This window comes from Protopterus annectens, chromosome 1.part0 (assembly GCF_019279795.1).
Source record: "Protopterus annectens isolate FY-2018-M chromosome 1.part0, PAN1.0, whole genome shotgun sequence".
NCBI classification, from domain to species: Eukaryota; Metazoa; Chordata; order Ceratodontiformes; family Protopteridae; genus Protopterus; species Protopterus annectens.
In genome coordinates, this window is record NC_056725.1 from 1,515,716,130 (window position 1) to 1,515,741,808 (window position 25,679).

The 25,679-nt window shown below is 35.3% G+C and overlaps 1 protein-coding gene across 1 annotated transcript in view; it reads left to right on the top strand.

Annotated features, from left to right (window-relative positions):
- WDR27 (WD repeat domain 27) overlaps window positions 1-25,679 on the top strand; it is a 2,477,832-nt gene that overhangs the window by 1,447,911 nt on the left and 1,004,242 nt on the right. The window contains exon 17 of the mRNA XM_044072816.1: window positions 4,080-4,169. Within this exon, the coding sequence (XP_043928751.1) occupies window positions 4,080-4,169 (90 nt within the window). The remainder of the gene's footprint in view (window positions 1-4,079; window positions 4,170-25,679) is intronic.

The following is a 25,679-nucleotide window of genomic DNA, read 5'->3' on the forward strand; positions in this document are numbered from 1 at the left end:
AATGTTGGTCATAGCATTGATGTAATCGATGTTTTTAAATAACAATATCCCGCCCCCTTTATCAGGCTTTATAACTCGAATGTCCCTATTGGAAATGAAAAGATGCAAACACTTACGTTCCTCCCCTGTTAAATTGTTGACATGTTCTTTAAACTGGTCTTTCTTCTTAATTTTGGTAAAACTATATAAATCTTGACAGACCATTTTTTCAAAATTCAACACCTGTGGATGGGAGACTGGAATATAAGTACTCTTTTTCAATAATTTAGTTTTAAATGTTTCATTTTGATCTTCGGCACCCTGTTTAAATTGTAAGGCTAAATTCAACCACCTACAAAACAACTTGACCTCTTTTATAACATCAACTAAATTGAAACGCACAGTAGGAATAAATTTGGTTACCCTTGTAAATAACTGAAACATTTCGTGTGTAATATTAAGTTCTGTATAATTAAATATATTAAATCCATGATATGAATGAATGATATTCTCCTCATGATGGGAAATATCATTTAACCTGTACTGGATAGAACCATCTAAAACATCGAAAACAGAATGTGGGGAAATTCCCTTCTCTGTGACCAGGAAAATTCTCCACTCCATTATTTGTGAGCATTGGAGATTAATTAGTGTCGATAAAGATTTAGAAGATATGGGAAGATGAAGGTGTTAGGATGGCAGATTTCAACAGGACATATGTTAAATGCATGGCTGGGAATTGCAATACTTCTAATGTAGTTTATATTGCAACATGTTTGGGCTGCCCTGCTTACTACATAGGGAAAACTGAGAGGCATTTTAGAAAACGTATTTATGAACATCTTTATAAGATCAAAAAAGAAGATTCCAAGAATGCACTTTACAGACATATCTCTGCTTATGGTGATACGCACAGATTTAAATTCTCCATCATTGATACTGTGGATGTTTTTCCTTTTGGTGGTAATTGGAAAGCTTTGCTTGCTATGAAAGAAGCCAAATGGCAAATATTAATGGATGCTACACGATTTCCTGGAATTAATGATTTCTTTAGTATAAAGCCTTTTTTAATTTTGGCCTGAAAGAACAGATAGACTAATATATATATATATATATATATATATATATATATATATATATATATATATATATATATATACGTATTTTTTGCTGGATTATATTTTAATGGAGTTTTTTTAAATATTAATTAACTCATATTGATTAATTCTGGTAACAAGTCAGTTTATATTACAAACCAACAGATGACAATTTATTTATTCACACTTAAATTTATAATTATATTTTGTATTTGTATTTATATTCATATTTTGATTTTATTATCGTGTTTAAACATAGGAGGCTGTGATGTTGTGAGTTAAACAGGACATTGTTTTTATTACGATTGTTACCCTCAATTTTTATTAATGGAGCTATGAGGATATGTTCCTTTAAGTGTTTCTTGTATTTTTGGTGCCAGAGGAGGTTTTTAAATGAAGTGGTTACATCTGTTTGGGGTTCTGAGGAAGTCTGTATTATCAGATGAAAGCGCTTAACCCTATGCGGTTGGATTTATTCTTTGATTCGTTTGTCAAAAATAAACTGTTTTTAACCCTGGACAAGCTGTGGATCCTTTGAGCTGACTGTGCGCTGGTTGGTATTTTTTAACAATTAATTCTTCATTCAAATAGTAAGAGTTGCAGTGGGATCCCTGTGTGGGGGGCCTATATGCAAATATGGTCATGTTGCAGTGGGAGAAGACATTTGTCTTTGAATCCCATTTTTATGGTTATTATAAAATGTATGTAAGATTCTTAGATGATATTTTTATTTTTTGGGATGGACTAAGAGATCTCACCAATGAATTTATAGCTTACATTAATAACTCAACATCATTTTTGAAGTTTACTTATGCTGATGGTACAAATGAAATTTCATATTTAGATGTTAAATTGGTAAAGGACAGAGACTTGAAGAAATTTGTATCAGAATGTCATCAAAAAGAAACTTATTCCAACCGTTTCTTGCATTTTGACAGTGCACACTCCTATAAACAAAAAAGAGCAGTAGTTAAGGGTCAGTTTGTGAGAGTGGCCCGGATGGTATCTTCCTTTGACTCTTTCCTTAATGAGCGTGATGTTTTGAAAAATATGTTTTTAAACAGGGAATACCCAATTGATTTGGTGAATAACTTGATGCTAGAAGTGATTAATAAAAGAGAAAGGGGCCTTTTCCAAGCTATTTTAAAAGTTGATGTCACACAAAATTTTAATGATTTGATAATTGATACTGGAAATGATAGCATTTGTAATGAGACGTCAAACAACAATAACATTTTATTAAACAAACCAGCATCAACAGATGTTAATTATAGATCTGCCTTTATCATCACCTACAGTTTAGCAAGTAAAGATATCCTGAGAATTTTGGAGAAGAATTGGATTATTCTATCTTCGTGTAATGAAGTTTGACAATGTATAAGTGAAAGACCTATTGTAGTGTATAGAAAAGGCCAGTCCCTGAAAAACATTTTTTGAGAAAAACACTCAGGCCCAAACTGTTGGTGGTATGATAAAGTGTGGTGCTTGCAACTATTGCCAATATATAATGGAAGGCAATAAATTCAATATTAATGGCATTAGAGCAGTTCTAAAAAAAAGTGTTTTTGCCATACAGAAAAAGTTGTTTACTGTGCTTTCTGTTGTGATTGTTCCTGTTTTTATATTGGAAAAATGGAAAGGAAACTGAAAAATTGCATTTATGAACATTTGAGAGACATTAAACTAAGAAAATATATCAATGCCTTGACAAGACACTGTAACAAATAGCCAGGTCATGGTTTTGAATTTACTGTGATAGAACCAATGGAACCTCATCCAAGAGGTGGACCATGGCCACTATATTTGGAAAGGAATGAAACCCTATGGCAATTGAGAACAAATGCCACTCAGTGGCCAGGCCTAAATGATTCTATTTCAATCTCTTGTTGTTTGAAACTGAAAGCCCTGGATAGATAGCCTGTTTATATTTAGTGAACCTTAAAATGTGAGAATAAGTATTTTATTTCATTTATTAGTGCATACTATTTATACACTATTTCTTAATTTTTGAATTTATAGCATAGGCAGATGATAAAAGTCCTTCTTTAATTGCTTTCTTTTTAAGCTTTTACTACATTATACTTATAGTTTTATATGTGGTTTTTAAAATGTAATTTCACACATTAATCTTATAGCATTTTTTGGGAACAGGGTGATGTTTCACATAGTACATATTTCATATTTTATATGTCATATTTCATATTGTATACTTATTTTATGTGCATTCTGACCCCCACTTGTACATATATATCATGATTATACACATTAGCTTTATGCATTTTTAACCTTGGATTAAATGTAATATAATGAATATTTTCAATGTTTTAAATAGGTATAGTTATCTGGTCTAAATACAAGATTGTTAATGTTAAGTTGACACAATATAGCAGTATGCGTTTAATGCAATCATTATATTTTAAATGTGACAGTTTGGTTAATACACCTTTAAATAATTGTACTATATGCATTTCGAACCTTAAGCAGTTAATGCATGTGATTGGTTTACATTTCTTTTACTAATTAATTTTATGATATAAAGGTGTTGCCTTTTGGGGATGCTGCATCTTGATAAAGTTTCCTAACTGAGGAGACGAAAGCACTTGATTTTTTTACTGTGTCTTATTAAATTTGTTTTATATTCATTAGATTCATCGGCTATTTTTTCCACATCTCAGTACTACCAAAGCATTTTTGCTTATGTAGTTTTCTTTTTACCAGTTTGTCTTAGTTATGGTGTTGTTAACAAATGATGACTTTACAAGAGAATGACTTCATATACCAGTGGAAGTAATTTTGCTGATATTCTTGGTATGAGGTGTAATTCTCTTTGCTTCAAAACATGTTATTCATAGCTCATTGCAAACCATTGTCAAATAATGAACCATTTGCCATATGCTAAGAAATAAATTGTACATTTTTAAAATATGCTGATTATTTTAATGTATTTGATTTTATTTGCTAGGTTATGAAATGCTTTGTGCTAACATTATTATTTGTCTGCAGGAGATGGAAAACAGATTGCCTGTGGTCTTGCAGATAAATCCATACTGGTATACAACTCTTCCCTGGATGGTTCCCCCTCACTTTATAGCGGTAATAGTCTATAATACTTATTTGTAATATCACAGTTTTTTCAACATTTTATAGCTATGGTCTCAAAGTAGTCAGTGTTCTATAAGCATATAGTGTTCTCAGAAGTAAAGTAGGTTATCCTTAGTGTATAGTAAATAAAGTGATTAATTTTTAAGAATGACTATAAACTTAAATTTCCACGTATGTATGTATATATATATATATATATATATATATATATATATATATATATATATATATATATATATATATATATATGAGATATGTGCTATGCATTTCTATAGAGAGACTATTTGAAAATGGGGTAGAGTGAGTTTATCAGTAGTTATTCTACCAAATGCTAGTAGATGGAAGGTAAGCTGCCAAAACAAGAACCCAAGAAAATAAAATAAAATAAAAAACTTCCGGACCATGTAGTGAAGGTTGTAGAATACAAACTTTAATAAAATTTAACCAAATGTCTAAGCGCTTTTGCTAATATCATTTAGCATCCTCAGAGTCAAATTTGGTTTAAAACATACACATCACTTTTAAAGGTAGCACCAACCAATCACATAATGCCCTAATTCTTACATCATCTCTGACCTCATTTCCTTTAAATTGCTAAAATATTTAAAAATTAATAAAAAATATATGTATATATAAATTAAGTATATAGTAAATTATAACCCTATTTAATATACTTAATAACATTTGCTCTTTGTCTCAAAATGGGCTTAATAGATACATTTTCATTTAACCCTGGTGGATTCTGTGTATTCAGATATAACTGCCATCTGAATTTATTAGTTTCCATCTCAGTCTTTAAATCACCCCCTCTTTCATCATAAGAAACCTTATCAATGACAAAAAATATGAATTTTTTAAATTCACGCAATTCTTACTGTGAACAAATAATGCATTACAAACATTTCCTTCCTGATTGCCCTTAAATGTTTGGCTATTCTGTCTCTAAGCCTACGATTCGTTTTTCCAACATGAAATGCATCGCAGGAGGTGCAGGTAGCCACATAAACCAGCACTGATGAATTACAATTACGTTTTCCTGGGCAACCAACAGTTGCTGAATATGTATTAATCACCACATAGGGACCATCATTAATATACCTGCAATAACGACATGCCCCACATTTTGTCATCAAAGAAACTTTATAACTACTATTCTTAACAGTACTATCCATCATGTCCTTGTTATTTCTCCCCATCCTATAAACTACCTTGGGTCTATCTCCCAGAATGGATTTTGATATATGATCAAAACAAGTAGTCCACTTTTCTTCCAATACCTTGACTAGTTTCTGAGATGTATTATTATAACTCAGTACCACGGCATCTGATTTTTTACAGTTATTGTTATTAGGTGAAATGTTGTGCACTACCAAATTATCCTGTTTCCTTAAAATTGGCCAATATAAGGTCCATCTCTTCTTCATAACCTCTTTTTTCACACTTAATAACAATTTCAGGGGATATCCCCTCTCTAAAAACATTCCTATCAATTTAAACAATTCGTCATGGAACTGATTATTATCACTGGTCAACCGAGAAATCCTCACCATCTGCCCTTTCACTATACTTTTGAACTAATGGCATGGATGACAGCTGGTAAAATGGAGTAGGGAGTTCGAACAATTTTCCTTCCTATATAAATTACTGCTAAGTCCAGTTATAGTTTTATACAACATTATGTCTAGGTAATTTATAACATTATCATGCCAGATATGGGTAAACCTTAAGAAAGATGTAGTTTTGTTTAAGTATCCAATGAATTCATGCATCACCTCAACCTCACCCTCCCAAAGGATTAATATGTCGTCGAGAAATCTATTGTATAATTTAATATACTTCATGAATTTAGATGGAAACACATGCACATTTTCCCATTGCGACCCCTGATCTTTGGCTGAAAATTTCTCCATCAAAGCATAAAAATTGTTTTTTAAAATCAGCTCCATGAAATCAATAACCAAATTAATCTTATTTTTATCCATTCCATTACTTTTTAACAAACTTTCATGAAACATATTTTTAACCTCTAAATGTGGGATCACCGTAAAAAGATTGATCACATCTATGGTCAAAAATATATATTCAACATTGTCGGGTAATGCTCGCATCCTTTCTAAACAATGCCAGGAATCCCTTAGTACATGGCTAGCCTCCTCCACAACTGTTTTTGTAACATAATCCACATAGGCAGCAAGGGGCTCAGATTTAGAGCCCCTTGCTGCCATAGTAGGTCTAAAAGGAGGGTCGTTAATACTCTTATACACTTTCAGGATAAGGAAAATGATTGGTAATGTAGGGTATTCAACTCTTAAAAATCTATATAGTGTCTGATCGATGGAACCATCCAATAAGGCATCTGATAAATATAAGTCTATCACCAAATAAGCCCTGTTTAGTTCATTAATGGATACCCTTTCATAAATATCAACATCATTGAGTATTTTATGCATCCTTGAACAATAATCAATAGTCATAATAACGGTACTACCCCCTTTATCCGGTTTCATGTATCTTAATTCAATATTTTTCTTAATTTCTATTTCTTTCAACGCATTCCTTTCATCAGGTGCCAAATTATCAGTCATCTTGAAATTCATTTTCATTATCTCTCTAAATTCCCTTTCACATATTTTTTCAAATGCTATTATAGCATGCTTGAAAGAGGGCATAAAGGTGTTTCTTCTTTGTAAAGTCTGATCTCCAACCTGACAGTTATCCCCCCCCCCAGACATAGTTGCAAAGTAGCAATTTAAGCTCAGTTGTCTTGTATATAGTTTTAAACTTGTCGGGACATCAGCAATATCTATTCACAAATTTGGCACCAATGTATTTCCTTTTCTCAACAAACCAAAATGTTCATCCTGCAAAGCAACATCAGTATAATTATAAATAGTATAGCCTCATTTCTTGTTGATTGTACATACCATTTTTTCATCAGAATCAACATCATCAGATATTGCATCAATGTTAGTATTGAGATTATCAAGCGAGGATAAATTAAAGTCACTATATTCAAAAAATACATTATTGTCATGTCCATCAAAACTGTCCTGTCCATTTAATACCTCCTGTTTGTTTCCCAAACTTTCTGGTAATGCCCCTAATGTTGTTGGTTCCAGGAACCACCTTTCGTTTTGTTCTTGAGTCTCTCTGACCTCCTCACTTTGGTGGTCTGCACCGAAAATTGGCGGTTCCCCCCTTGAGCATTACTAGTTCCTGGTACCATATCCACTTGTAGATTATTGTCCCCATCCATCTCAGAATCATCTACATAACCCATATTGTTCTGCCATCGCCCAACTGGATAGGGGCAATTGTTCTTATAATCTCGAGAATCCCTCTCGAGTTTCTTACTTTTGGTCACTGAACTCTTTTTGACAAAATCATCTACTTTATGCATCACTTTACTGTAACTGTCTTTGTATTGAGCAAATAAGTCATTTGAAATGCTATTATTAAGTTGTGTCATTTCGTCTTGCAAACACTTGATCTTAACTTCATTGTTGCGTATAATAATATTAAGCATTTCTAACCCAGTTTTATCAAATAGAGCAACTAGCTCACGAAATGCCGATATACCTGGTTGAATACCCATAGGTAGCTTCCATGCGCCTATATCATGTTATCAAAAGCTGATATAATTGAATACCTAATAATCGGCACCAAAATGTCGAGAGTAGGAAATATCGAAAGCTAATATAATTGTAACTGAAAATGTCGAAAAGTTTTGGTTGGCCACTTCGCAATCCCTGCGTCGGTGCATGTGAACAGTAGATTTTACTGTTCTAACGTATGTGACTGTAAATTAATATAGTAAATACCCATACCACAGTGTAGAAAACTATAAATAATAACATGGCTTGCACAATAGTATATTTTCTTACATGCACATTAAAACGTAGTGGAAATGAAAATAATTAATGTGAAAATAACATTTACAATTGTGCTTGGTGCATTCATAGACTTAATAAACTGATCTACACCTTCAGAAGCATAGCTATAGCTGTCAAAAAGCCTTCAGTGGTGTATTCGGAGCGTTTATTTAACACCAAGTGCATCCTATACTGTTTCTCCAGTGTCTTTCTTTTCTTCGGTGAAACAGATGAACCTGCCATTAGCTCCAATCTAACTTCGTTAACCTTATTTTGCTCATGTACTAATAAGTGAAGTACAGCTGCTATATCACATATACGCTTCCCTAAGAGACGATGTATACGCCTGTGCTATCCTTCGACATAGTTTTGTGTCCTAGGTAAGGATAACGCATTCAGAGAGGAAATATTCCAAAACACAATGGGAAATATAGGAGGGAATCTTGACATCATCACTGCCCTAGTTTGTACTTTTCTAGGGTGCCCTAATACATACACTTCAGCAAGATACGTTAACAACTCCTTACCCTGAATAGGGAAGGTTGTACATAACGATTGAAATGCAGGAAGTACTTTGCTTTCATCCAGGAATGCTAGTGCAACTAACTTCTTAACTGATAGTTGAAATGACGGAGATGTCCCATATAGAGCAGCTAGTCCTAAACCTTGCACTTTCCGCCAGATAGCTTGTGCAAAGTGAAAAAGACAACCTTTGCTTACAACATCACGTCGGTTGGATCTGGAGCATGTTGGTGAGAGACAGTCTTTACTAAATGTTCACCATCCGCTACACTAACACTAATAGCCCTGCCTTTACATTTCGAAACTAGCTTGTACCTGCACCACCAGTAATGTTTACTTTTCACAGTCCTCTCTAAATTATACAAATAGCCAACTATCTGTAACATTTTGCTATGTTTCTGTGAGATAACAGTTGTATATGTGTTGCCTACTATTCCTGGACAGAATTGCGAAGTATCAGCCATGGCTTGTATGCCGTTGCTGTGTAAAGCACGACATGTTTTGTTTTCTTATGTGATTTATAACACTTTCAGAGTTTACTTCCGGGTAAGCATGGTATGTATTATACCATTTACAGAGTAAATGTTTATACCTTTTTTATTAGATGGGGTATAGTACTGTGTTATACACCCTTAATGTATGCTTTACTAATTAATTACAAAGAAGCGTTCCTGGATGTAAGATGCAGTACGTCACTGGTTCTTTTGGGCCAAGTATAACTCTTCGATTAATACATTTATGACTATATTAGCTTTCGCTATTTTCTGCACTCGACATTTTGGTGCCAATTAATAGGTGTTCGATTATATCAGCTTTCGATAACATGATATAGACGCGCTTCCATAACCTCAATCCCTTCAATGCCATTGATTTTGATAAGAACATATTGTCCAGTTGTAGTTCTCAAAATTTCAAACAATTCCTCTCAAGATTTTTAATCTGCTCTCTCAAACACGGCGTCTCCTTCCTCACCTCTTGCAGGCTTAAGAAATCCACTTCTGGGAGAGCAAACCATTCGTTAATTCATTTAGCTTTATGCTGATGACCTCTAGTGGTGGTCGGCAAGTTCGACAAATTGTTTGACGCATTATTAGCAGTCTGTGTATTTGTAAGTGGTGGAAATTCATTGTCAGTTCCATTATTTTCACCACTACTTACGTCTGGAATCAATGGATATAATGTAAATAAGTCCTGTTGGCTATTAGATAGCGTGACATTGCTCTGCACGTCATTACCAACATTGGAAACTCCTGGCCTTTCACTCATGATAAGTGCAGCCAATTTTTGAACAGATGAGGTCAATTCCTTGGTTGCCGCTTCCATATTGAGGGCTACAGTCCCCCCAACCACGGACCTGAGTATAAAACTAATAACAACAAAACTTGCCGACCGCCACTAGAGGTCATCAGCATGAAGCTAAACGAATTAACGAATGGTTTTCTCTCCCGGAAGTGGATTTCTTAGACCTGCAAGAGGCGAGGAAGGAGACACCGTGTTTGAGAGAGCAGATTATAAATCTTGAGAGGAATTGTTTGAAATTTCGGGGACTACAACTGGACAATATGTTCTTATCAAAATCAATGGCGTTGAAGCAGTTCCCAAAGGGATTGAGGTTATGGAAGCTAGCTATGGGTATTCAACCAGGTACATCGGGATTTCATGAGCTAGTTGCTCTATTTGATAAAACTGGGTTAGAAATGCTTAATATTATTATATGCAACAATGAAGTTAAGATCAAGTGTTTGCAAGATGAAATTACACAACTTAATAATAGCATTTCAAATGACTTGTTATTTGCTCAGTACAAAGATAGTTACAGTAAAGTGATGCATAAAGTAGATGATTTTGTCAAAAAGAGTTCAGTGACCAAAAGTAAGAAACCCGAGAGGGATTCTCGAGATTATAAGAACAATTGCCCCTATCCATTTGGACGATGGCAGAACAATACGGGTTATGTAGATGATTCTGAGATGGATGGGGACAATAATCCACAAGTGGATATGGTACCAGGACCTAGTAATGCCCAAGGGGGTAACCACCATTTTTCAGTACAGACCTCTGAAGTGAGGAGGTCAGAGAGACTCAAGAACAAAACAAAGGGTGATTCCTGGAACAATAACATCGGAGCATTACCAGAAAGTTTGGGAAACGAACAGGAGGTATTAAATGGACAGGACAGTTTTGATGGCCATGACAGTAATGTATTTTTTTAAATATAGTGACTTTAATTTATCCTTGCTTGATAATCTGAATATTAACATTGATGCAATATCTGATGATTTTAATTCTGATGATAAAATGGTATATACAGTCAACAAGAAATGTGGCTATACTATTTATAATTATACTGATGTTGTTTTGCAGGATGCACATTTTGATTTGTTGAGAAAAGGAAATACATTTGAGCTGAATTTTTGAATAGATATTGCTGATGCCCTGACAAGTTTAAAACTATATACAAGACAACTGAGCTTAAATTGCTACTTTGCAACTTTGTCTGGGGGGGGGGGATAACTGTCAGGTTGGGGATCAGACTTAACAAAGACGAAGCACCTTTATCCCCCTTTCAAGCATGATATAATAGCAGTTGAAAAAAATATGTGAAAGGGAATTTAGAGAGATAATGAAAATGAATTTCAAGATGATTGATAATTTGGCACCTGATGAAAGGAATGTGTTGAAAGAAATTAAGAATAATAATGAGTTAAGATACGTGAAACCGGATAAAGGGGGTGGTACCGTTATTATGACTACTATTGATTATTGTTCAAGGATGTATAAAATACTCAATGATGTTGATATTTATGAAAGGGTATCCATTAATGAACTAAACAGGGCTTATTTGGTGAAAGACTTATATTTATCAGATGCCTTATTGGATAGTTCCATCGATCAGACCGTATATAGGTTTTTAAGAGTTGAATACCCTAAATTATCCATAATTTTTGGTATCCTGAAAGTGCATAAGGGTATTAACGACTCTCCTTTTAGACCTATTGTGGCAGCAAGGGGCTCTAAAACTGAGCCCCTTGCTGCCTATGTGGATTATGTTACAAAAACAGTTGTGGTGGATGCTAGCCATGTATTAAGGGATTCCTGGCATGGTTTAGAAAGGATGCGAGCATTACCCGGCAATGCTGAATATATATTTTTGACCATAGATGTGATCAATCTTTTTACAGTGATCCCACATTTAGATGGTAAATATGTTTCATGAAAGTCTGTTAAAAAGTAATGGAATGGATAAATATAAGATTAATTTGGTTATTGATTTCATGGGGCTGATTTTAAAAAACAATTTTTTATGCTTTGATTGAGAAATTTTCCACCAAAGATCAGGGGTCGCAATGGTTGCTAGGTGCACTCCTGTTTTTGCAAATTTAGTACTTCTTGAATGGGAAAATTTGCATGTGTTTCCATCTAAATTCATGAAGTATATTAAATTATACAATAGATTTCTCGACAAAATATTAATTCTTTGGGAGGGTGAGGTTGAGGTGATACATGAATTTATTGGATACTTAAACAAAACTACATTGTTCTTCAGGTTTACCCATACCTGCCATGATAATGCTATAAATTACCTAGACATAATGTTATATAAAACTATAAATGGACTTAGCAGTAATTTATATAGGAAGGAAAATTATTTTTACTCCCTACTCCATTTTACCAGTTGTCATCCGCGCCATCAGTTCAAAAGTATAGTCAAAGGGCAGATGGTGAGGGTTTCTAGGTTGACCAGTGATAATATTCAGTTCCATGATGAATTGTTTAAATTGATAGGAATGTTTTTAGAGAGGGGATATCCCCTGAAATTGTTATTAAGTGTGAAAAAAGAGGTTATGAAGAAGAGATGGACCTTATATTGGCCAAATATAAGGAAACTGGATAATTTGGTAGTGCACAACATTTCACCTAATAACAATAATTGTAAAAAATAAGATGCCATGGTACTGAGTTATAATAATACATCTCAGAAACTAGGCAAGGTATTGGAAGAAAAGTGGACTACTTGTTTTGATCATATATCAAAATCCATACTGGGAGATAGACCTAAGGTAGTTTATAGGAGGGGGAGAAATATCAAGGACATGATGGATAGTACTGTTAAGAATAGTAGTTATAAAGTTTCTTTGATGACAAAATGTGGGGCATGTCATTATTGCAGGTGTATTAATGATGGTCCCTACGTGGTGATTAATACAACTGTTGGTTGCCCAGGAAAATGTAATTGTAATTCATCAATGCTAGTTTATGTGGCTACCTGCATCTCCTGCAATGCATTTTATTTTGGAAAAATGAATTGTAGGCTTAGGGACAGGATAGCCAAACATTTAAGGGCAATCAGAAAGGAAAATGTTTGTAATGCATTATTTGTTCACAGTAAGAATTGCGTGAATTTAAAAAAAAATAATCTTTTTTGTCATTGATAAGGTTTCTTATGATGAAAGAGGGGGTGATTTAAAGATTGAGATGGAAACTAAAGAATTCAGATGGTAGTTACGTCTGAATGCACAGAATCCACCAGGGTTAAATGAAAATGTATCTATTAAGCCCATTTTGAGACAAAGAGCAAATGTTATTAAGTATCTTCAATAGGGTTATAGTTTACTATATACTTAATTTATACATACATATATTTTTATTAATATTTATATGTACTGGATCATGAAATTATGGTGTGTTTTTATTTCATCCATGTTTAGGTTTTATTTTTAAAATGTTTTAAATGTTTTAGCAATTTAAAGGAAATTAGGTCAGAGATGATGTAAGAATTAAGGCATTGTGTGATTGATTGGTGCTACCTTTAAAAGTGATGTGTATGTTTTAAACCAAATTTGACTCTGAGGATGCTAAATGATATTAGCGAAAGCGCTTAGTCGTTTGGTTCAGTTTTATTAAAATTTGTATTCTACAGCCTTCACTACGTGTTCCGGAAGTTTTTCTTTTCTTTTCTTGGGTTCTTGGTTTATTTGTTTGTATCTTTTGACAATTTTCGTTGTTATAAGCTGCCAAAACAACTTTAGTTGATTGTGGAGACAGCTGTTCTCTCCACTCTTTTTGTGACCTCTGAGTAGGAATTTATGCGTTTGGCAGGTGTGGGGGTGACCCCCACATGGAGGGAACAGGTGTGCTTGCACCCTGCAAAAATACTCTTTCTATGGTCTCCAGAAGTTGTTTTGGTAATTTTTTTTCCAATTTACCAGTATTAAGTAGATTTCTGTTGATGGATTGACATGTGTCTGTAAAACTCAGCTAATCAAATAGACTAAGATGTAAAAATACCCTTAAAAAAGTATAGTTTACCAAAACATGATATTTTAATATTGGTCCTACATAAAATTCAGTTGTTGCATGCATAGATAAAATTGAATTATTTATGTACATTGTCTTTATGAGTGTTATCCCTAATAGGAATCAGTGTGGCATATGACATTTTCATTTGGTGAGTTCAATAAAAATTCTTGAATAATGCATATCATGTCTTCCACTTCTTCTTTCGATTGTCTTGATTATGTTTATATGTACTTGTGTACATATGCAACATGATATCAACAATAAAGGAACTTAATGTTGGCAATAGTCCATATCAACTGCTATATTTTGTTTTGCTTTGAATTTGTTGATACTGTTTTCTGGCCCTTCCTTTTCTTCTTACAGCTGTTTTACCTTTTCACAGGACAGCTTTGTTTCTTGGTTTTTTTTTTTTTGTAAAGAAAGGCAGTCTTATTTCCGTGCTGATTGTGGAACAGGGTCCATTCTATTAATCTCTCTCTTCATTTTTGTTCCAAAATGCATCTGGATTTCAGCCCTGGTTTCACATTCTTATGTATTTCTGTATTACATTACTACAATAACAAATTATTTTGTCTGGAGTCTTAGTGTCACTGACACTTGTATCATTTTCTCATACCCAACAATTCTTCAGTTGCATTTCTTTGATATTTGGTTTGAAACATCGACTGTGGAAGGACCAGTGACATTAAGCTTAATATAAACTGGTCAGAGAATTGGAATGTTTGGACTCGAGGAGTTAAGCTGTATATCACTGTGAATGCTGATGTCAAAAACAGAGAAAATCCAGTGCATAACATTCCTTCATATCAAAGGCGGGAGAGCAATTAAAAAGTATTTGATACTATTCATCTTAAACTTGATGACAGAGAAAGGGGAGTAGGGAGAAGATTTCTGCCTGAAAATGCATGTTTCAAACTAACTTGGAGGCAAAGAAGAATCTACCACATATATAAGACATTTATTTTTCTCAAGACATCAAATGATTCAAGGTCAATCAACAGTTACGTCACAAGTTTGAAACACAGAAGACAAGACTTAGAGTTTGACAGCTTTCATGATTCACTGATAAGAGATGGAACTGTATGTTCATAGGTTCATAGATTATTACTAGGTTATCTGCTCCTGTGGGTCATCAAACCCTGCACCTTGTGTCTGCAAGGTAAACACCTTAACTATTATGCCAACCTCCCACCATGGATGTTGAATCACAGATGGTCAAGCAAGAGGTACATTACTAATTGAAGTTGACCTGACACTTGATAAAGTCCTCAATATGTATATATATATATATATATATATATATATATATATATATATATATATATATTAATGAGCTTTCAAGCATACAGCTTAAACACATTACTGAAAAATGAGGGTCTGTAAAAATAAAAGCTACAAATGGAAAAGAGAGCAAAATAAATCACAACACTGCTAAAATTATTAAAACTATAAAAGGTTGCGTGATGTCCAGGATAGTTTCTATTTATTAAAAGAACAGACAGTGACTATTCCCAGTGTAAATGCTGTGGCCACAGGCATAAAAACACATTGTAAAGCAATTAATCACATCTGTAGACTGTGCCAGGGTCACAATCATTCTGCAGAGATGCTTAAATATCAGAATGTCACAGCATGATCTGTATGTATTAGAAATGTGAAATGCGAATAAATTGGAATTGTTAGTAGAAACTGTTAAAGTGCACATTTGAACACAATGTTACCAGAAAGCAGCAGCAGTAATGACTGTTGGTCAGAAAAATCTGGTGCTTGTTAAATTTAAGCTTGATGCTGGTGCAGAATGTAGTTTTTCTGAATCTAAGTTCAAGGCACTGATCCATGTCATAGGTAAAGAAGTTTCCATGCATTTCTTTGATGTATTCAGGGAATTGATTAAAGTTTGTGGGACAGCTTTGGCTTGGTTATGGTATCAAGCAGAAAGTCTAAACTATTGTTTCATGCAGTATCCTTGGAAAGATACACAAATCAGCCAAATATAGTGAATCATAATCCTTTTGAAAAAGTCAGCATGATTGTGTATTCCTTCTGTATAGTTAGTGATTTACCAACTAGTACTGTCACTATCAGAAGCAATACTAATAGACTAATAAATCTGTTAAAAGAGTCATTGTGTCATAACATTTACACTACTATGCAGAATAGTCACAAATGCACCTTTCATGTTCATGTGCTGGTATTTGTTCATGAAGGTCAGTTAGCAGCACTATTAGATGCAAAGTGTCATAATATCAAAGATACCATTATTGTACAAGTTCAGAAAAATAACTTACAAAGTGCAGCATGTATACCTCAAATTGCAAATGATATCTTCAACATATTTTTTGATTTTTTTACTAGTATTTGTTATCTGTAAGGAGAATGTCATATTCAGATTTCTCCTGAGGCTCTTCCACTTGTACATGTTATGAATTCAAGTTCTGTTTAACGGTAGAACTGAGTTGGAATTGAAGGACATACAAGAAACAAGTTATTGTTAAGCAAATAGAACCAAATGAACAGGTGAACAACATGATAATCATGAAACAGGATAAAGTTAGAATATATGTAGAGCCACAAGCATAAACAAATGGATCAAAAAAGGAGCATTACTTATTACTAACTGTTAAAGAAGAAATTGTAACTATGCCTAATGTTAAGTTCTTCTTAGTGTGTGATGCTGAGTGTTCTGCCAAATTAGGTTGATGCAATTTGCTCAAAACTGTGTGTTTTAATACTAATGCTAAATCATTGCATTCAAATATACCTGTGTTCAAGGTTTGCTATTCTTAGGTGATAGTCATTATTGCAACTTTGCTATAGGAGGCTATGCTAAACATAATACATGAGTCACATTTGGGAATCACTATGCGTAAAGCATAGGTCATTATATTCTTTATTGGCCAAAGGTATGTGAACAGATAGGACACATATTGCAGGGCTGTGACGTAATATGTCTGGAAAAAAATCAAAAGGAAGAAGTGATACCACATGAAGTTCAGTATCTTCCTTGAATTAAGTTAGAACTGATGCGTGTCTGTAGAAGGATACAGATCATTTCATGTATATGGATTATTACACTGAATTTCCAGAAGTTGTGCAGTTATGTGAAACAGCATGTCATAACGCTTTTTCAAAGCCAAAGTCTGCTTTTCTCAAGGCATATTTTTCCTTATGCTGTAATATTGGGCAGCAACACATAATTTATGAGCCAAATGTTTTGTAATTTTTGAAGTGGGATTTAAAAAAAAACTTTCCTAAACCCAAATTCTAGGTATCCACAGAGTAACACACAGTTGGAAGAAATGGTACTCACAGAGAAGAATCATATTAAAAAATGTAGAAATGAAGAGAATCTGGAATGTTATTTATCATTTCTAGAGTAGAAATATGCCACTGCAATCTACAGTCTGTAGGCCTCTTACTATCTCAGTTGTTGACAGATAAAATTCTCAAGTCTAAACTATATATGTCTTACTCCTTTTTAGTACCTGGTTGTAAAACAGTGCAGAAGAATTATTGTAGGATCATCAGTGCAAACAGAAAGTCTGTTATGGCAGAATTCCAAATTGTATTACCTTGAAAAATAAGAAAATATTAGGCTGAAGTCTGAGCAACATTCACATTATTTTGATCTTTTCACAGAAGACCAGTCTACAAAATATTTTAATTAGACAAATGGAATGGGCAAGATCATATCTGATACAGGGTTCTGATATGCATTCATTTTAGGCACTTAGCTTAGATGTGACTGAAATGTAAATGTGAAATTAGAAGTATAAACGTATTGTTATATTTAATCCACAAGCAGGTAGCCACAAGTCCAACAAGCCACTCGGTAGTATGTCTTGAACGCTAGTTTTATTTTATACAAAAAAGCGTTTTCGCCACAGTGAAAAACGCAGCTTCATCAGAAATACAAAACACAAACACTATTCACAAGTTTTAAATAAGAAAACAGGAAGTGACTTAAAAAACGTCACAAAGTACATTCATGCACTTAACGCACACCTGTTCACATCCATAATTCTTAAGTATATTTTTAATTAACTCACTGTATACAAAAATATTCTAAATCTTGAGTTTATATATTTACTGCTCTTTTATTTTATTACACTATTAGATGCAGATGTATTCCTCTGTTTTAGGAACACACTCTGTAATTTTACCCTAGTTTGACTGGAAATTATGGATGTGAACAGGTGTGCTTTAAGTGCATGAATGTACTTTGTGACGTTTTTTAAGTCACTTCCTGTTTTCTTATTTAAAACTTGCGAATAGTGTTTGTGTTTTGTATTTGTGATGAAGCTGCGTTTTTCACTGTGGCGAAAATGCTTTTTTGTATAAAATAAAACTAGCGTTCAAGACATACTAACGAGTGGCTTGTTGGACTTGTGGCTACCTGCTTGTGGATTTCGTATTTCGTTCTTTTACTTTTTTCCAGTTGGTATTGTTATATTTGATATTTATATGAATGGTGTATGCATACGAAAACACATGCTGGTTTTAGTGTAAGTGAACATACAGTGTTACTAAAAGCATGCAGATGCCAAAGAGTCCTTCAGTATTAAATTGCAAACTAGGCAAAGCAGAAACACCTAAACCAACTGTAAACTGTTTGTGTGTAGAGAAGCAGGTGGAAAAGTATAGAGGAGATCTGCTGCAGTACTAATTGCAGACAGCATCCTTGTAAAATATGTCCGTGTATTGCCTAGTGCATAGTTTTGTAGCTATTTATTCATACTGCCATGAGTAATGAAATAAAATATAATGCAGTTTTAATTCCTGGTTTCATAATCCTCATTTTTCTAAGTTGTGTAATAATTCAGTGACGTCAAAATAAATTTACATAACATTTTGTCCTTAAAGCCTAGGAAGATTAAATTTCATCTTTTCGTAACTAGACAGAATTATGGTGCTAAAGAACTTTTGGAATTTGATCTTTGGAAATAGTCTAAGGGAAAATGATTGACATGCTGAACTTTTCAACTGAAGGACTGCTTGGGGAGGAGGCAAAATTGTTGTTTGACATCTTTATGGTTATTCAGTTTAGCTGTAAAACAAATGAAATGATGCTTGTGTTGATGAGCAGACTATTCTGAAAAGATCATTTCAAAGGTGGCACAAGTCACAGTAATAAAAAAGAATTAGCTAGAAGGGAATAAGGTTATTTAGCAGATTCAAAGCTTTAATAAATTGCACATTTTCTGTTCTGTAGAAACTATTGATTATTAAACTATTGGTCATGATTTATTTTTATTATAGCATTTAAATGCAAAGTAATATCAAATGAAGTAATGGTCCAAGACTGTATGAGATAAGTGCATCTAGAACAAATTAAATGCAGACTTGTACTTAAGGTAGCTGAATGCAAAACAAAGCAAGTTTTTATCATCACTACAATTTTTGGGCTGGTGTTAGATGTGTAGTGGGGCAGTTTTAATTTTATTCATTTGTTATTGTGCAAATGAACTGGTCCTCAGACTTTTTCAGCCATAAATGCAAGGAGAAATGTACAATATGCAGCTAATAAGTAACATGTTGTTGAGAAGTTGGGAGAAAACAAGAGGATATGAACAAAACCGACACAGCTACAATAAAGAACATGCATATTCCACGCAGGCAGTGACCAGGAGTCAGGACTGAACCTTGAACTTTGGAGCTGTGAGGCAGAGATCTCAGTCACTGAGCCACCACATTTTGTTGGAAATACATTTATGGATTTCCCAAATGTGTAAATAGTGTTGTCTTATTTATTAGTAAGCAATTGTGATAGATGTTAAAATAAACATTTGCCAGTGCTGAATGATTAGGTAAGTGGTGGATTACAACAGTACTGTAGGGACTGGGAGATAAACACACACACACACACACACACACACACACACACACACACACACACACACACACACACACACACACACACACACACACACACACACACACACACAGTAGCAGACACCATATAAGCCAAAGTGCAAACAATTCTAAAAACAAAGAATTCTAAAAGCAATGCCATACATTAGAGGAGAACAAGTCTATTTCCTAAGCACTAAACTGTTGAAAAGCAAAGCTAGTGCCCTAGCGATAACATTCTAGACACTCACTGGGAAAGAAAAACAGTGTATAGATTAACAAAATGCTTCCAGGTGCCTCACTTAGTAGATTAAGGAGTAGAAGCACTATTGTAGTTTACGATTTATGGGAATGTAATTCACAGATTCAGCAAAATGGCGAAGAGGATAGGGTAAACAGAGAATGAATGAATGAAAGGGCAAATATTTAGATCTGACAGGAAAGATGGGTGACTGGGAAAGGAGAAAAGAGACTGCACTGCAGTACAGGCAAGGATCTCTCTTCAAGCATTGTAGAAAGGGCAGTCACTGTGAAAACTTAATTATAAGAAGGCTGTAGGGGAAAGGCTACTTGGTTTATATTCTATATTATCCTCTAGGTATAACCCTTTGTCTTTTACTTGTGCTACTATAAAAAGCAAGAAGAGCTATGTTCTTTAGTAGCTACATTTGATAGATATAGGCTCTTTCTTTCATTATGTTAGTGCTGTCTGTGTATGGCGGCCACGGTGGTGTAGTGGTTAGCATTGCCGCTTCACAGCAAGAAGTTCTCTGGTTTGATCCTTGGCTGGGGTGCCTTCTGTGTGGAGTCTGCATGTCCTCCCTGTGGTCGCGTGGGTTTCCTCTGAGTGCTCCAGTTTCCTCCCACATCCCAAAGACATGCTGTAGGTGGATTGGACACTCTAAATTGGCCCTAGGTGTGAGTCTGTGTGTGTGTGGTCTGTGTGTGCGTGTGCCTTCTGTGGAAAGTTGGGTGCCAGGCTGGCAACTCAACACCATAAAACTCCACTGCCAATTATGAGCAGACAGGTGATCCGCTGTGGCGACTCCTAACCGGGAAAAGACGAAAGAAGAAGTGCTGTCTGTATATAGTATGAAAAATTAGCAGCCATGTTTTGAAAAAGATGAAGATTACAGAGCTAAATACAAAAGTACCTGCTGAACTTAAAAGGGATTTACTGCCAGCTGTCTGTGTGCACAGAGTTGCTATACAGCCATCTAAACTGCAGCCTTTTTTAGCACACAGCTACAACTAATACACGTATGCATCATCAGTAAAGTGTATATGTTCTTCAGATTGATCACTTCTGCAGTGGCTTTAGCTATAAGGGTTATATCCTGCATAAGATATAATGACTGGCCAGCTTCCAGAGCTTCAGGGCAGCATTCATGCACCCAAACTTCAAGTAGCTTGAGCTGAGATAAGTACGGCATTTTTTCTGGCTTCAAGATTTGCTTTGTTTGTTTTTCTATTTTTTATTTAGTTGTTTAGCTTGAGCTGAGATGACTAAAAGACAAGTTTGAGTGGAAGCCCTTCAGAGCATTACTGTCACCAAAGAGTACACTCCTCTGAGGTTTTTGAGGATCAACGGTCAGCCTGTACTTTTCATTGTTGGACAAATAAGTTCCCTTTGGGGAAAAACTTCCATTTTCTTACATTTTTAATCTTTTATTACTTTTCCCCTTTAATAAATTTTTTTTAAGGCTAGGAGTGTTGTTATTTAATGGACTGTCTCAAGACTGTAATGTTCTTTTACACTGAGCACTTGTTTCTTTCAGTCAGTTTAAAACTAGTGTAAACTAACTGGGAACATATTTTCTGTGGAGAAATTGTTTCCATTTGTCTGTTGTGGGGCTGCAGTAGTGTTTTAAAGTACTTTTTTCTGTTCTTTTTCTATCAAAAACAAAATTTTTGTGGACTGGTAGTTTTACCAGCATTTGGTGCATGTCTTCCATAGTAAGGAGGCACCATTTTTGGCTTGACTATGGAACAGACTACCGCCACAAAAAGAAATAAAATAAGCAAACAGCCTTTGCCACCACAGCAGTGTAGCAATTTACCTCAGCTGCAGGTGGGTGACTCTACTGTGGCCATTTGTTGTACCTCATACCACTCATCTTTTACCCTGGATCCCTCTGATGTACACCTACAGACACTATGGACTGGGGGTTAGCTATGTCCTCTGCAGCTGCTGGAGTCCACAAGGAAGAGCCACTGTTGTTGGTCTGAGAGAGGGCACATGGGAGATTTCCCTAATGTGTCAGAATTGCTATGCCCATGCCTAGTTAGTTTCTTCTATTGCACAGGTCACTACTCATTGTTTGCAGTGTGTGTGTGTGTGTGTGTGTGTGTGTGTGTGTGTGCGTGTGTGTGTGTGACTCTGCGGATACTTCTTTCAGCGCTATGACCACTGGTACTGTTTTAAGGAGGTTTGCTTGGCTGCACTCTCAGAACCTCCCAGATGATGTAAAAAATGAGATTTCAAATTCTCCCTTAGATAGAGATCTAGTGAATGGCTCCCCTGCTGCTGAGATGATGAAAAATGTGCTGAAAGGCGCAAACTGATCCTGGAAATCTCTCAGATTTTTCAGCCTTCCTTTTCCAAATTGCCCAAGGGATTTTCTTTTTCCTTATGAATGTTTTGGCAAAAAAACAGAAACAGCCTGAACAGAATTCTGGTAAACAGATATTTTAAAAGAAATAGCAAGGGTGTTCCAAAAAGAAATCTCATACCTCCCAAAATCAAGGACTGACCCCCTTTCACCCTCACCCCTTTTGTCTTCCAGAAAGTCCAAATCTCCATTTTTCTATTTGGTAACAAATTGTTTCAGAAAAATTAGTTCTGAAAATCATTCATCAAGGTTGCAGATGACAGTGGGAGGAAATTCCTCCTTTCCATGGGGTCATTCCTCATCCTGCAAATCACACTTTTTTGCTTCCTCCTTGTCATCATGATATACTGTCCTGAGAAGTGATAGAAGTGGTTCTTCCTTCCCAGGTTGGGAAGGGTTTTTATTTAAAGATGTTCCTAGTGCAAGAAATAAAGTGCTTAGACACCAGTTCTGGATCTTTCTTTTCTAAACTTGTTTGTGATAGTGCCCAGATTCAAAATATTGTCATTTTACCATCTGTTAACTGTTCTTCCTCTTTCAAGTTTTCTGCTAATGCTACACTTAAAAGCTGCTTGTCATCACATCTATAACCATCCAGACTTCAGATGTTTCCTAAGGTTTTGTGTGTGTCTAGATCACATTATCCTTTCTCTGCCTTACCCTTTGGACTATCCACGGTAATGTCCAAGAGAATATTCAAAAGTCTTTCTTGACTCCCTCACACAGGATTGTGTTTCTGGGATGTCAGCTTAGTTCAAAGATGTTTTCTTCAATGGGAAAACACAATAGATCTTTATTTAGATTTATTTCTAAAGTGGTCCCCTCAGACTTCAGTCACTGCAAGAGGATATCTCAGTATTTTGAGTCTCATGTTATTTATAATTGTCATGATATCCCTGGCAAGAATCTACATGAGAAAGATACAGTGGTATCTGAAATCTATTTGGTCCCAGCGTCAACACCCTTTATCTTTTCAAATCCCAATGATGGGGGTTTTCAGAAAGGAAATATTTTGGTGGAGACAACAGTTATCCTTAAATCCAGATCTCCCCTTCTCTCACTCTGTTCCAAAGCAATCAGTCACCACAGACACTTTGGACTTTGCTTGGGGAGCAGTTTCTGGTAGGATGAAAGTGCCGGGGGTGTGGGACACCAAAGACAGATGCAAACACATAAATATCAAGGAGATACTTGCTCTGATCAAGGCTTTCAACTTTCTCACCAGCAGTTGGTCCCTGGAACCTTTTCAAGGGGTTACAGACAATACCATAGTCGTGTGGTACATCAACAAGTAAGGGGGAACCAGGTCTTACCCCCTTTGCAGACTAACCATGTTAGATTGAGAAATAACTTTATAGCACAATCTCACTCTACAAGCATGCTACATTCCATCAGAGCAACATTGTGTGCCAGACAAGCTAAGCAGGACCAGGGCAGACTCTCACTAATTGAAACTATGTCGGGGGTCTTCCAAGATTTGATCCATCTGTGGGAAATTCCCCAAGTAGACCTCTTTGCCTCTTCTGTGAAACAATCAACTGGCTAGATTCTCTTCTAGGACTCTGTGCAAGAAGGTCTGGAAGACAGATGCCTATTCTTTTCTTTGGAAAGGAATGTTCCTGGATGCTTCTCCGCCCCTTCCATTTATATCCAGGGTACTTTGGAAGATTCAGAAGGAATCCCCCAATATCATTGTGGTGACTCCCTTCTGGCTCAGGCAATTATGGTTCTCCCTTCTTTTGGAAAGGGACAGGGGCAATTACCACAAGCTTCCTCATAGACTGGATATACTCACACAAGACCAGAGGTGCTTGATACACCTTGACATCAGTCATCTTCAATTGATTGTTTTCTGAGGATGTGCAACAGTTAATAATGGAGGTAAGAAAGCCTGCTGCTAGAAAATCATGCATTAAAAAATGGAAACGATTTTCTAGTTGGTACCAATAATGTAACCACTGCCCATTCAGGACTAGTTGTTCCTAGTTTTACAATATTTGTGTGAGTTAGTATCCTATGGCTCTTCTTATTCATCTATCAAGTTTTATTTATTTGGCCATTCAGCATGTTTGCCCATGGATCCTCCTTTTTTAATGCAGTCTCATATCAAAATGTTCTTGAAAGGGGTTTTGCATAAGAAGCAGCTTAAAATACTGGTGGCGCCTCTTTGGGATCTTAATTTTGTGTTAGAGAAGCTAATACTTGCTCCATTTGATCTAAGTAATCTGGCCTGACTTGAGGTTCTTAAAAAGGAAAACAGTTTTACTTATTGTTCTTACCTCTACAAGAGTAGTATCTGAGTTGCAAGCTCTTATGGCGAGTCAACTCTATCTCATTTAATACAGGAACAGGGTTTCTTTGAGAACTAATTTTTACTTTAAGCCAAACTATCTCCCCAATTTTCTTTCCTGAAACTAAAAATTAGGGAGAAAGGATACTCAGTACCTTGGATATCCACAGACAACTCAGGATCTATCTTGATGATCCTTAAATCAATTGTTTATTTGTTGTGAAGGTAAGAAAAAGGGACACCCTGTGTCAAAACAGACTATTTCCAAATGGTTGTCTAAGGCTATTACCCTTTATTATACTCACCATAACAAATCTATTCCAGGCAGGATCAAGGTCCACTCTACCAGGGCCTTGGCTTCATCTATGGCTTTTTGGAAAGAGATGGATTCTAGAAGTATTCAAGAAGCTGCTACATTGTCCTCTCTACATATGTTTACAGAGTACTATATGCATGATTCCTTCTCTAGGTCTAGATCAGGCTTTGCTAGGATGATTCTCAAGGGGCTCCTGGACCCTTTTCCTTCCACCTCCCAAATATAGTTAGCTATGGTAATCTACCCTGTACTGCTGCAGTGATCAATGTGAAGAATATAGTACAGTTGTGTAAGCTGAACATCCCATAACAGTAAATATTTGAATAATCACTTCCTTCCTCCTCCCCCCTTGTTTACTGGTGTGTTTTCTTAATGCTCAAGTATAGACATCTATTTTCTTGTTGTTTCTAGCATTGTCCTTTAAGAGCTCAGCATCTCTCTGTCTTCTGACAAGAAAGCTCTGAAGGCCTTCACTCACAGAATTGTAGTTTAATGAGCTCAACTCGTGCTGCTTGACAGTTTGGGTGCATTGAAGGTACCCTGAAGCTTTGGAAGGTGGCCAGCCATAATATCCTTGGCAGGATATAACCCATATAACTTAGGCTACTACAAAAGTGATCATTTGAACATCTACTGTTAAGGTAAGTTCAACTTAGTCAACTGTACTGTATGACATACTGGGTGCCAATAATGAAAATTAAGAAACTTGTATAAACACCCAGCATTAAACACCTACTT